The sequence below is a fragment of the Pterocles gutturalis genome, unplaced genomic scaffold (genome assembly GCF_000699245.1).
Source record: "Pterocles gutturalis isolate BGI_N339 unplaced genomic scaffold, ASM69924v1 scaffold11830, whole genome shotgun sequence".
Classification (NCBI taxonomy): Eukaryota; Metazoa; Chordata; class Aves; order Pterocliformes; family Pteroclidae; genus Pterocles; species Pterocles gutturalis.
Window position 1 is genome coordinate 964 of NW_010138433.1, and position 12,834 is coordinate 13,797.

General features: G+C 41.9%; 1 protein-coding gene across 1 annotated transcript; it reads left to right on the top strand.

Moving 5' to 3' along the window:
- The first annotated feature begins 1,049 nt into the window (after positions 1-1,049).
- CCDC88C (coiled-coil domain containing 88C) lies at positions 1,050-9,171 on the top strand. Its single transcript, XM_010083013.1, has 7 exons — positions 1,050-1,245; positions 3,170-3,352; positions 3,745-3,813; positions 4,595-4,663; positions 5,420-5,721; positions 6,719-6,934; positions 8,167-9,171. The coding sequence occupies exons 1-7, from the start codon at positions 1,230-1,232 to the stop codon at positions 9,169-9,171; spliced, it is 1,860 nt and encodes a 619-aa protein (XP_010081315.1). The 5' UTR covers positions 1,050-1,229.
- Positions 9,172-12,834: the final 3,663 nt, after the last annotated feature.

Genomic DNA, 12,834 nt, shown 5'->3' on the forward strand with positions numbered 1-12,834 from the left:
TGTGAGGGTGGTGAGGCACTGGAACAGGTTGCCCAGGGAAGTTGTGGATGCCCCATCCCTGGAGGTGTTCAAGGCCAGGCTGGATGAGGCTTTGAGCAACCTGGTCTAGTGGAGGGTGTCCCTGCCCATGGCAGGGGGGTTGGAATTTGATGATCTTTAAGGTCCTTTCCAACCCAAATCATTCTATGATTAGGTTTTATATTTTCCTTTCTCTATTGTAATTCTTTGAGTTTGTTGATTCACTTAAATTAAAAATGCATTCTCTCAGATCATCCTTGTGATTCCAGGAGATGTGAAGTGTTTAACATGCATCCAGATTTCAACCTGGAAATTTGGGCTTGGGTTTCCACAGAACAAAGTACTTGTCGAGTGCCAGAGATAACAGAAAGTCTCTGGTGTTTCATTCTTTTGGATTTTATATGAAACATGGTTATGTTGAGATAATGAGCATCAGTATTAAAGGCTAGAAGACATCAAGGAAATTTGAGTATGTTATCACCAAGTAACACGCACACCTGTTTGATTTTACTTTGTTAAGTAAAAATGTTTTGGGTGATCTAACAGTAATTTCTTATGGACTTGCTTGTATTTTTATCTGTATGTGTTAATCTATGCGTTAATCTGAGTCAGATTAACTATCATTAACTATGTGTTAATAAGTCCTCCAAATATACGTGTTAGTCTTTGTTTAGCCTTTTTCACTTTTACTGGTTGTATAGTCTTTAATCTGTTTTAAGACACTAAGTTTTATTTACAAGGGTTTTTTTTTTTTCTTTTTCTTTTTGGGATACCTGGGTGATAACAATTTAGCTGCGCAGCGCAAAAAGATTGCCTTTTTGAGAAGCAAAATCAAGGATAAAGAGAAGTCTCCTAAGTCTCCATCGAATCATCAGTCTCTCTCTAATCGACTCCGGTTCTGGTCTTCTTCCGACATCCCATCCTCTCCTAATGAACTTCTTTCTTTCCCAGAATTGGGATATTTCTAACACCTTCTCTTTAGCATTTATCTTCATTTATTTCTGACAAATATCTTAAATTAAAAAAAAATAAAATATCCCACCTGCCTTAAAAGAAGCACACACCTTGATAGAAACACTCAGCATGTCTTTACAATACTCTAAATACAAGCACAGATTAGTGAACATGGACTTAAGTTTTCCTGTAGAAGATGAATCGCTGTTGCACACTGTGGATCATTTCTTCAATGCAGCACATTTTTAGGGGACCTCATGGCATACAGTTTGCGTATGTATATTGGCTGTGGTGCATGTTATAAGTAAGTGAAGTTGCTATGCGCTTCGATATTTTCCTGCAATCACATACTTCCATCGTGTGCAGTTAAAGTGTTGAACTGATTTGCTGTTGCTATGCTTTCTACGATGTTGTAGTCCTACTAAAATACTAATCTAATATATAAGCAGTCTCAAATCCTGGAAATTTTTCCAATATTCTGTGCCATTAAACACTAAAAATGTCAGGTTTTTTAGCATCTTTGCTTTTAAATAGTGCAGCTTTGAATACAGAGTGGAAGCTACTGGGAAAATTATTCTCTGCAAAGTCTCTTGACGTTTGCATTCAAGCCTGCTTTTTAGCAAGGTTTCACACTTCCAGCTATGAAAATTCATCTTGAGTTGAGCTAACGTTTCCGTTTCTGCTGCTTCAGTTTTGACAATTTTTTTTATTTTAAAGAAGAAAGTAGATTTGTCCTTTTAAGATTAGAAATAACCTTCATCATGGATGCATTGCCCAGAATTCTTATTGACTGATAGTCATGACCTGGTGGCTTCTGAAGTGAATGTGTGAGTCCAGTCCCCACTCTGTGCTAGAGAAACGTATGCAGCACAGGCAATATGCTACGTGGAGCTCAGCAAAGAGGCCAAAAGATCTCGTCTCCCTTCTCAGTCTGAGAGTGGTCCCTCCGTGGCACAACCAAGGACACTGGCACAGCAGCCTGTTGCTGCCCATTTTGAGATTTGTAGAGAAGGTTTGTCTCCAGGGCAATTAATAATTCTGACATCTGTGGAAGGTGTTAAGTGCATCTACAAAGTCAATTAGAAATACAGATTTGCATGGCAAGCTTTAGCTAGTAATTGCTCCTACAGGTATGCCGTAAACTTCACTTCTGAGAGGAGGTGCCAGCCCTGTGCCCATGCAGACAGGGAGAAAACATTGTTTCTGAAATCAGCTTCCAGGAGTCATCGAAGATGACAGTAACTTGGTCCATTTCTCTAGTAACAGCTTTGGTGCTGCTCTGTGCTTTGAACTAACTGTCTGTCCATTGTCTGTGCAAGTTGCTTATTTTGACCACTGTACGCTGCTGCGTTTTCAGCATTTAGTTACTATTAGTTAAGCAAGTACTCCATGGAAATACATAGAAAACTAGAGTCTTGCATCTCGTTAAGGTGTTTCCTATAGTAAATTATTCAAATTTTATTCTATTTTATGTGTGCCTTAAAGCTTTACATTCACATGACAAGAAGTGAATTAACCTACCTCATCACTAGGAAAGATGTCTTCAGCCTTCTGAATCTAAATAGTACTCTAGCAGGTAGTTTTTGTTCTCATGCTAAGATCCCAGGAGTTCCACTTAAAAATCATTGCACCTGAGCATCGTAAGAGCAGCAGAGTTTGAACCTTGTAAAGAATGAGCTCTTACCACAGCAAAGATCTAAACCTGAAAGCAATTAGCTTAGCGTGTAGATCATGCTAGATAATTTCCAAATCACCGTTATTCCTCTTTTAATAAAGAATGTGACATCTGTCACTCTTCCCTTATTCTATTTTATTACTGAAGTAAATGCTTATGAAATGTACCTGCAACGAATAATGTTATGGGAATTTCACACCTTGCATCTTTTCTGTATTCATGTCTTTACTCCTGTTCTTCCTCCTTTCACAGTAATTGTTGCATGTATAATATCAGCCCTCCCACTGGCACTGAGCAGCCCTTGTTACTCCCACACTTTACAGAGAGCACACATGATTGAACAACTGGTGACAGAAATTTTCTATCCAGTACTGAAAGTGTTTATGGAAAAGCTTGCAAAACTAGTGCCTCTGTTGTGCAGTTTCTTTGTGCCTGCTTGTCATGTTTGTATGGGCCGATAAATACAAATCTCCTAATGCTATTTTTCATTGACTTGTATTTATTTACTTCTCTCCCCCTCAGTGCTGATGGACCTAAAGCAAAAGAGGAATTCCCATCATGGGGGCAGCAATGATAATGTTGACATCTCAGCAGACTCTGCAACAAAACACTGCTGTGTGGAGCTGGGTCCCAGGACTTACTCGACCTCAGCTATTCATCTGCATACTTCCACCCCCATCTCCAGGCTCCAGAGCAGACCAAAAGGTGTGCAGTGCATTTGATATACCAGCTGTTGGTACAAGTCAGGCTGCTTCATAGCTCCTGCTTACGTGAAACATGGCTTCTAGTGACATTCAACTACAAAACCAGAGCCCTAGTATTTTTACTCCTGCTTTATCTGCTTGATGAATTAATTGATCACATACAGGGTTTCCTTACTCTTGTAATGTCATCAACTTGGCAGAGCACATTTGGATGTCAATTCTCCTGTGGTTCCCTGTCCAGTGGTTAGAAGGTGGCTGCTCTTCCAATGCTGGCTCTATAAACCCTCCTGATCACCTCAGTCTTCTACACTTCTAGAATGCATTGGAGACTGACCTGAAGGGATTAACCTTCCTGTGTTTAATATTGCCTTTTAAGTTTTGTGTTCTTTTCAGGCTATAATTCAGAAGATAATCTATGTGAACAGTCCCCTGAGGTGGAGTTTGCAGGCACCAGACAGCACGGTAAGGTTGTAGCGTATACGAATGCTCTAAACCTCTACATTAAGACTTGTTTCATTGCATCCATGTGAACTAACCCGGAGCATTTTAGTTAAATTAACATGGTAGAATGAGAGGTAGTAATGCAACACCATTTGGGGAATGTGGGTCTAAGTACTTTTATTTTTCTATTGAGAAGCTTTTAATGGATGTTTTCCCAAAATACATTTTTGAAAACAACGCTGACATTGAGATGAGTTGCCTTGACCTAGCAACAGACCCTTTAATGCATGTCCTGCAGATTTGTTGCTGATTTTTCTGGACAATGTTCAATTCCTTCCTCGAGGGAGTGAATCAGCAATAAAAAAAAATTAGGGGTGGGGGGGTGTGGATGCACAGCGGGAACTGCCTGCTTGGAGATTTGTGGAAGACTTAATTTGCAGGCTGGTTACCAGCTCCTTGCGAAGAAACAAACTGAGAAAGACAGAGCAGCTTATTGTTGAACTTCTTCAGTGTTTACATTACTTTTTTTATGGTTGCTGTAAAAGCAAAACCCAGAGCATATTTCTATGTGTGAAGAATAGGTAAGAAAAACAAGATGTACCCTGAACAACTGAACTTGAAAAATAAAAATGGTTTCCACGCTGTCCAGAATTTGGCACCCTGTGTATATTATATTGTTAATGTTTTCAAAGCGACTTAGTTGCACAGGTCCTATTTTCAGAAGGCGGAGTGTAGCCAAGTCTTTTAGAGAATCAGAGGAACTTGAGATCTGTTTGTTCAATGTTTGTTTTGTGTTTTTCAGTGTCCAGGCCAAACAGTTTAGAGAGCAGTAGAAACGTTTCCAGCAGTAGTTCACCTCTCAGTTTGAAAGGTAAAGCTTGTACAGCTGAGTTATAACAAACAGGAAGTGAAATTCTATGAAACTGTGTGCAAAATGCCATTTCCCTTCCAATTAAATTTGAAGACTTGTTTTGAAATTGCAATGATTGTGCAATCTGGACATGGCTGTCTTGGGAATCAAAGCTGGCAAGAAGTATTTTTCTAAGATTGATTCTGGCAAGGGGTGGCTTTTAAGGCAGGCAGTCTAGTTTTGCTTCAGTCTGACTGGCATCGTGTTGCGGGAAGTATCAGGCCACTCTTAGACTCCTTTTACAACAACAGGTCTCTGCTGTTCTTACTCTGTACACAGCTTGTGTATAGAATCAGTGTGCTGTGGAGATTTGCTTTTGCTGAAATTGTGCATCCTTGTGGGATGCCAGGAGACCTGACACTGTGGAAAAACCCATTTTCTGCTTTCCCACTGGCATGTTCTGGCTCTCGAATCACGCACAGCCAAGACTGGGAGATTAGTGGCAGAGAGGTGGTAGAAAGGCCCCCTTACTCTCTGTGTTATTCCTGTTGGTTGGACAAATAGTTGTGCTTGTTTAACACAGAGGCTTAAAGTATGTACTGTAAGACATTTACTGGTTCTGATTTTTCAGTTGTGACTCCCTTGAGTTCTGTGGGAGAATAAAATCAGGTCAAAAGTGCCACCTGGTCTGTGGATGAATGAGTTCCTACCTCAGTGAGAAATCTACTGAAATGAGGAAAGAACAGTGTTTTTAATGATATTTATGCTTCTCCTCAGGTTCCTTAGATCATATCCATGGGAGAACTGAGAGCCTCAGCAGTGAAGATATGGTGCCAAGCAGAGAGGCACCAGCCTTGCTCCGAGATACCTATCCCTTTCACTCTGCTTCTGCCATCTCAAGCCCCAGCACCAGGCATGAGTCCGCCTCCAACAGGAGTGGTTTGATCTCTTATGATACACCTCAGAAGAATGCTCCATCCCAATCTTACACAGGCAGGCAACGGTCTGCCTCACCTGGCAGTGAGATGGTAACTTTGGAAGAGTTCTTGGAAGAGAGCAACAGGCTGTCTCCACCAAGTGTAAGTAAACAGAGCTAGATAGCCCATCTCAAATGTCAAAAAAAAAAAAAGTTCAAAGCTGATTAAGGGGGTGAGGGCATAGGGAAACAAGGAAAGACAAGAAGATCCATGTTCATATGCATGGAACTTGCAGAGAACTATCCAGTCTTGCAAAATGAATGAAACAGTTCCAACAACTAAGGCAAGATTAACTTTCAGATAGCACTCTGCTAATTTATTTTGGGGTATCAGCTATGGCAAGTCAGGCAGATAATTCACTGCAAGTACTATGTATCAGACAGCTAGGACTTTTTAATATCAAATGCTTGTGGTCAAGGTTTTGTATTGTATCATCACTTCTTAGCTCCAGATATTTCTATTTGTGAACTGATAAGTTTTCTGTGTAATTTTGAGCTGCTAAATCTGTAATTGGAAATGAAACCCAACAGTCGTTTTGAACTGAAGTGCAAAATATGCAGTTGTTAAAACCATCTCCTAATGTGAAAATACCATCAGTGCATTTGAGGGAAAATATTTTTCTTGCTGAAGGAAGTTCTCGATGCTTTCCTCATGCTGTGTGTTTGTGTGCTGACTGGCACTGTGCTGTTGGTTCAGTGACTGCAAGAATATGTCACACGCTGAAGTGCTTTGTCAGAAATTATGTTTTTCTAGATGGTATTTGTCTTTTACTGCTCAGACATACTGTTCAGTAGTGATGCGGTGCAGTATTGAGCATGTTAATATCTTAAGAACATTGATAGTGTGAGTGAACGGGTGTTTGTTTCATGAATTCCTTAGTAACAGTATTGAAATCAACAGAGCTGTACCATTTTATGGCATCAGTAAATTCTGGTCCTTGAATTTTCAGAGCAATATTTAAATATACTTTCTATTCCCTTATTATCCTAAATACAATTCTTAGCTTTTAGAGATATTTAAGATTAGATGTTTTGTTTGTCTGTAACTACTTGATCATGTCTCCATTTTCATTTTTCCTATCATCCTTGTTCCTTTTCAGCGTCGGCGCAGTTTAGATGAGAGTGAAATGATTTCATTGCACCAATTTCTGTTAGAAGCTGATGCACTGTATCCCTCTTGCTACTCCCTATGTCCTTCCCTCCGTCAGGAACCTTCGCAGTCACTCGAATCGGTCCTCAGTCATTCATGTCCTGACAGCATGAGGCACAGAACAGGCAGGGGAAACAGGAGATCTACTTCACTGTATATCCCCAGGGTATCCATTGTTCTTGCTATGAAGGCAACAGCTCCCAACTTACCACAGCTTTTGCTAACATATTAATACCTTATAGAAGCATACTGTAACTCTTAGCTGTTATTTTAAAGGCTGAGAGATCACTTGCATTAATTGCTTATCAAGTATGTCCAGTGCTTGTTCATAAACATGAGTGGTTTTGCGGAACTAGTCATTCTGTAACGTTAATGTACGTAACAGCAGCTTAAAGTGAAGTTAAAAATAACCCTAACACTTCAACATTTAGTTGAATTTAGAAATCTTCCAGCTGCAGTATTACCATTTCACTTCTAGCAAACTAGTTTTGTGACTGGAAGAAACCTTTGGAGCATTAGTGAAATGAATATATTAAGCTTTAGCATACTCCCTAGAGAAAGAAGAGTAAAGAAATAAATTCCATGAGCTTGTTTCAGCACGTTTTTTGTGAAGACAGCATGTTGTTTAACTATTCTGAGTATGCCTTGTACTAATAGTCCAATGGCAGCTGATCAAACCTCACATTTTTGGATTGCATGAACCATCCCCATGAAGTATTCATTATATATTTTCTTTTACTGCCAGGTTAATTGTCTGACATGAAATTTGCAAGTTACTTGTGGGCAAGAAATCATATCTCCATTTTTGTAATGATTTTTTTGTACACTTAATTATATTGTACACGTAGCTTTTAACATATGTAGTATATTGACTGGGAGAGGTGAGAGGAATCAATGGAGAAGCAATGAAGCTTCCTTGTAATGCTAGCGCATCTCCTCAGGGTATGCTCTCCTGTTACATACCTGAAGTTACAGTAGAGTGTTATCCAGATGTACTGTATTCTGGAAGATGACAGACCATCGTTGATATCTGCTGATACCAGTGGCTGATGTCAATAATATGATATTGATGTTACAGTGACAGTGTCTGATGTGGAAGGAAGTAAAAGAGCTGCTGCTCAGGTTGCAAGTAAAATGAAGCGTTTAATATTTATGGCAATTAATCTGGCAAACAAGTCTGTCATGGTCTAACTATGATGAGCATGTTACTTCTTGATTTGGATTTTTACCCATTGTAAATATTTATATTTTCTGTTCCCCACTTTAAATATAAAATCTATGGTTGTGTTTGGGTTGAATTAAAGTGGGAAGGAAGATTATCTGAACACAAAGCTCTGCATGATTCTTTCAACAAGTATGATGTCATTAATGTGGTATGTGCATATTTTCTCACACCAGGACACCTCCAGTAACAGAGATTACTTGCTCAGCGATTATTTCAGGAAAGCAAATGAGCCTTCAGCTACTGGGAACCTGCTGGTTCAGCCATCCAGAAAGGAGGCTGCTAAGATGCCCACTAGTCTTGTTGCTCCGACTGTAAAGATGACCATTGCCAACGAAGAAGGAAGAATGGCTGAGCCTGGAAAGCCAAACCTCAGACAAGTCGAACCTGAGCCTTGGGCAAACTCCCAGGGGTCCCTTAAGCTTCCTCACACACCACAGCACCAGCCCGGCAGTGAGATGCGGCAGATGGCACAGCCTCAGCAGCCTGGAACCACGAGCAGGAGGAGTACGTCACTGAGCAGGGCGTTCAGCTTAGCCTCTGCAGACCTCCTCAGAGCCACCGGCCCGGAGGCATACAGGCAGGAGAGCCCTCAGAAGTCAGCAGCAGACCTGCGTGGGGGCAGGGACACTGCCAGTCGGACTGCTAGGGCTTCTGCTCCAGCAAGCTCCCAGGTGACCTTAAGAGAGAGACCACAATCTGCAAAAGTGGCAGGTTCCTTGCAAGGCGTTGATTGCCGCTGTCGGCAGCTTGACGCGAGGCACCTTTCCCTGGCCCCACCAAAGGATGAGAGGCCACTCTCCTTCCGTCAGTTCTCTGCCTCGCCCACTGCATCCACCAGCAATCTGAATGTGCAGCAGCAGGAGCGCGTGAACCCTGGGCAACACTACTCACCTGTATCGCATGCTCCCTCCAAAGTCAAACCCAAGCCAGCCCCTCGTACCAGCGAGGTGGCCGCAGTGGCCCCTGCCAGAGGTGTTTCCAGCAGCACTGAGGGAAATACTTCCCTAGGGCAAGGCCAGGGTGATGCCCTCCTTACCAAGTGCCAGGGTAAGCTGCCAGAAGGCAGCACTGGGGCTACGGAGGAGCCCACAAGAGGATGCAGCTCCAGCAGCACTCCTGGGTCTGCAGACCCCCAGGGGGATCAGCAGACAGTTTGGTATGAGTATGGGTGTGTGTAACCCATGGGTGCAGCCCATATTATGTGTGTTTGGTATTGCTGACATCCAGGTAGCATTTGTCTAGACACTGTGCCAGGTCTTAAAAGGCATCACCTGCATGCTGCTCTGAGTGTTTTCCAGGTGCTGTTCTCTAGTTGGACAAAGTATGATTAAGAGAAACAAGGAGCAAAACCCCAGCCCTTCTTTTGACACTGTTGTGCCTAAAACAAAGTGGAAGCCTGACCAAATCTCACAGCAGGCTTGACACTTGATTCTCACAGGTGCTGAGCATTCCTCACTCCAGGAGAAGCTTAGCAAGGTCCTCTGTTATGGCTGCACTGTGCACCCCTTCTACCTGCATTAAAGAAGAGTTTCACAGCTCACGTGTGTGTGCTGAACCCAGCCCCACCACTACTAAATAACCATACTGAAAAGGTAATATAAAAGCTGCACTTCTCCCCCAAAGACAGAACCAGATTTCAGCTTAAGTAGCTTAAAGATAAAGGTGAAGAGCAAAAGTGTGTGGCTTTAGCCATGGATCTGTTCAGTTCTTCTTGCCACAGCCCTGTTTTATAGAGGTAATGTGTAGACTTCAAGGGTCACATTTCAACCTTCCCCACTGGGACTGTGTAAGCACAGAGAGGCCGGTGTGATTACCCCATTGCCTTCACTACAGCTGCAGCTCAGCGGATCCTTGATGCTGCAAGCCAAGTGGTGCTGCCTTTTGAACCTTGTTTTATCTTCTATACAAACACTGGAACTCTCCCTTTCGGGGGAGAAGCCATTTCAATTGCTAAGGTGGCATCTCATGTACAAAAGTGTCTTGTAAGTATGTACATAAGTTCAAGTATTGTATAGGAATGCTGTGTAAATTGTATTATGACATCCTTGGGTGCATGACAGCTCACATCACAAGCAATATGTGGGATTTTGTCTCTTAAAAATCCTTGTGTATGTCTCCAAGAACTTTGGTCAGTATAGAAAGCAAAATAATTTTGTATACATGTGAAAGAAATATACTTTTAAAAATCTATTTATGTGCAAAGTTCCTTGTATGTTTCTGTCCAGAGTGTCATCAGCTGCTTATATATATATGATCAGATGTGTATCTTTAATTCTATTTCATGTTTGTAAAGCTGTTTTTTCTTGCAATAGACTAAATCCTTAAAAAAAAAAAAGTTGTTTTCCTGGTTCTGATTTAATCTAGTAAAGGCTAAAACTGATTCATCTGAGGATGTTTTTGTTATCTAGTATGTAGTAATCCCATTTTGGAAACTATAAAATTGTTTATAATAAAGATTAAACTAAAATAGATGGATGTTGTACTTCTTTTTTCTTGGGCAAGGAAACCAGCCATGATTCATGGTGCTGGATGAAGATCTGTCATGATCTGTGTGACAGAGTTGCATCTGTTTTTTACAATGTTGCCACAAAAGATGAATTAAATCTTTCAGTTCGATTGTAACCTTCTTAGGGTAGACTTTAGGAGAATTGCTCACGCAAATCAAGTGACTTCCAGGTCACTGTGGAATCAGACCATTAGATTTTTATGCTTTGCTGACCACCTCAGACAGTGCCAAGCGTACTGTCAATTTTGACCAAGCTTGCATGTTGTACAATGTGCTTAACTCTCAGGATGCTGCACAAAAGTGAGAAATTGCTCATCTTTGAACATGAAAAGAATGGCAAAAGGAACTTCTTGCCTTCTCTGCTGTTTTAATTGCAAACCACAGTTTTGCAACAATTTTAAAATTACATGCTATACAGCAATTTTTAAACATACTGGTTTTGGTAAACAAATTCTTCTTCTAGAAATTACCTCTTAACATTAATTCTTGTCCAGATCACTAAAGGTTTCTCCCTTGTTTCAGCTCCTTGTTGTAGGCATGTGCTTGGTTGCCCTGCAGGCTGGACTGCTGAGGAATTGATCTGGGAGTTGACAGTTACTGTAGATGTGCTTTTGCTATAAATACCTGCCCAGTCACTTATACCTTAGTTGCCGTGTTCTGAGTTATTTACAATTATTTACTTTCTCAGTTCTACTGAGTTTGGATAAAAATGTACATAATACTTACATGGTACCTTTCAAGTACAGGATTATTTTAAATATGGGCGTTGTAATTTGGAACAACTGGTGAAGCACCTGATACTGTGGTGCTTGGGTCTTCCTGAGAGCATTAAGGAAAATTTTGGTATAGGTGCCTGTCCTGCTGCAGCAGGTGCAGTCATTTTGCAGTCTGATCAATCACGTAATTGTTTCCAAGTGCTCTTTGATAGATGCAGTGGCTCCCAGGTCAGTGTGCTCCTGCTGCCCTGTGCTGCACCATCAGGTAAGGAACAGCGTGGGTGGGCGAACAAGGTCTGCCTGCAGCTACGGTGCTGCTGCTTTCTGCCATTCTGGGGGGTCCAGAGCAGTCGTCAGGAGGATAAATGCGTGTTTTGGTGTGTTAAAGCTAGCACGAGAGACAAGTCATTTGTGTTTGGAGGGAGAGAGAGAGTAATCAGCGAATCCTCCCAGCTTTGTGCCAGCGGGGCTGGGCAGGCAGTGCTGCTGGGAGGTGCCAGCCTGTGGGAGTTGTCGGGAGCTTCTAGGAGAGGTTTTTCTGTGAGGGAAAAGTGGAGGGGGTAGAGCTGCCAGACCACTTCTGGCTTCTCAAAATTCCTTCCAAGAAGAAAAGGAGGGCTGTGATGATGAAATAGCGGCTGCTTCACTTTGCACAACTTTGAAGTCTAGTGAGGCCTGCTGTGTGTGGGCGGGCGGCCAGGCCTGGCTGTTGGGAGCGGCAGCAGCCATGCGCCAGCACCTGTCGAGTTCTGGGAAAAAGGGACCTTCAGCTCCTGGGCTTTTCCCAGCTCTGCGTGGCAAAGGGCTGGAGGATGCTGATGTTTCCTGACATGGGAGGAAGTGTGTGCTCCCTGAGATTGCTAATTATGTGTGTTAAATAATGCTGTGCATAGGTCTGGATGTAATGCTTCATGTAACATTCTGTAATGGAGTGCCTCAGTTTGTATACGTGGCTCATTATTCCTCTAGATAATTTTTTCCTTTCAAGGACAGCTTTTTGAAGGGGATCCCATCCCAAGGAGGCAGCTAGGTAGCCAGTGGGTTTCAGAGAAAGATGAGGGGCTGTGCCTATGGCAGCACCCGCTCCCTGCAGCGTGCTCAAACTCAAAGCTGGTGAAGCTGTTTAACATGAACAAATTTTGCCTAAAATTGCATGCACTGAATGACAGTGGTGTTTGCTTGAAGTAAGAGAAAGGGCTGCTGTGGAAATTGCGTCTAGGGAGTTGCGAGCTCTGCAGGGACAGAGTATCTCTTTACCAAGAAATCCGAAGCCCAGGTCCTTTACAGAGACACCTTGTCCTGGAAACCTTTTTCCTATTAGATATTCTTCAGCTGTTCCTCAAACTTGGGAGCTGATCGTGAAGCAAATAGACCTTTCCTGATTTCAGTTAATGAAGGTCAGAACATAAAATCTCCAAAAGCAGAATTAAAAAAATAGAATCTACTTTTTTTTTTTTTTTTTCTGTAATGAGGGAAGTTCTAAGTGTAAGTCCATTGTAAAAATGGCTAGTACTTAGCTTAGAAAAATGGCACACCAAAGTACACCGTGTGGTTGGAAATTATTTCTGATCATCCAGATGTTTGGGGACATATTAGAAGTTCAGACAAAGGTAAATGAC

What these genes read in the sequence shown, in the direction of transcription:
- CCDC88C (XM_010083013.1), top strand. An exon ending in GCTCCAGAGCAGACCAAAAG is followed by an intron (nt 3,353 to 3,744) that starts GTGTGCAGTGCA and finishes TGTTCTTTTCAG; the next exon opens with GCTATAATTCAGAAGATAAT. An exon ending in TGCAGGCACCAGACAGCACG is followed by an intron (nt 3,814 to 4,594) that starts GTAAGGTTGTAG and finishes TGTGTTTTTCAG; the next exon opens with TGTCCAGGCCAAACAGTTTA.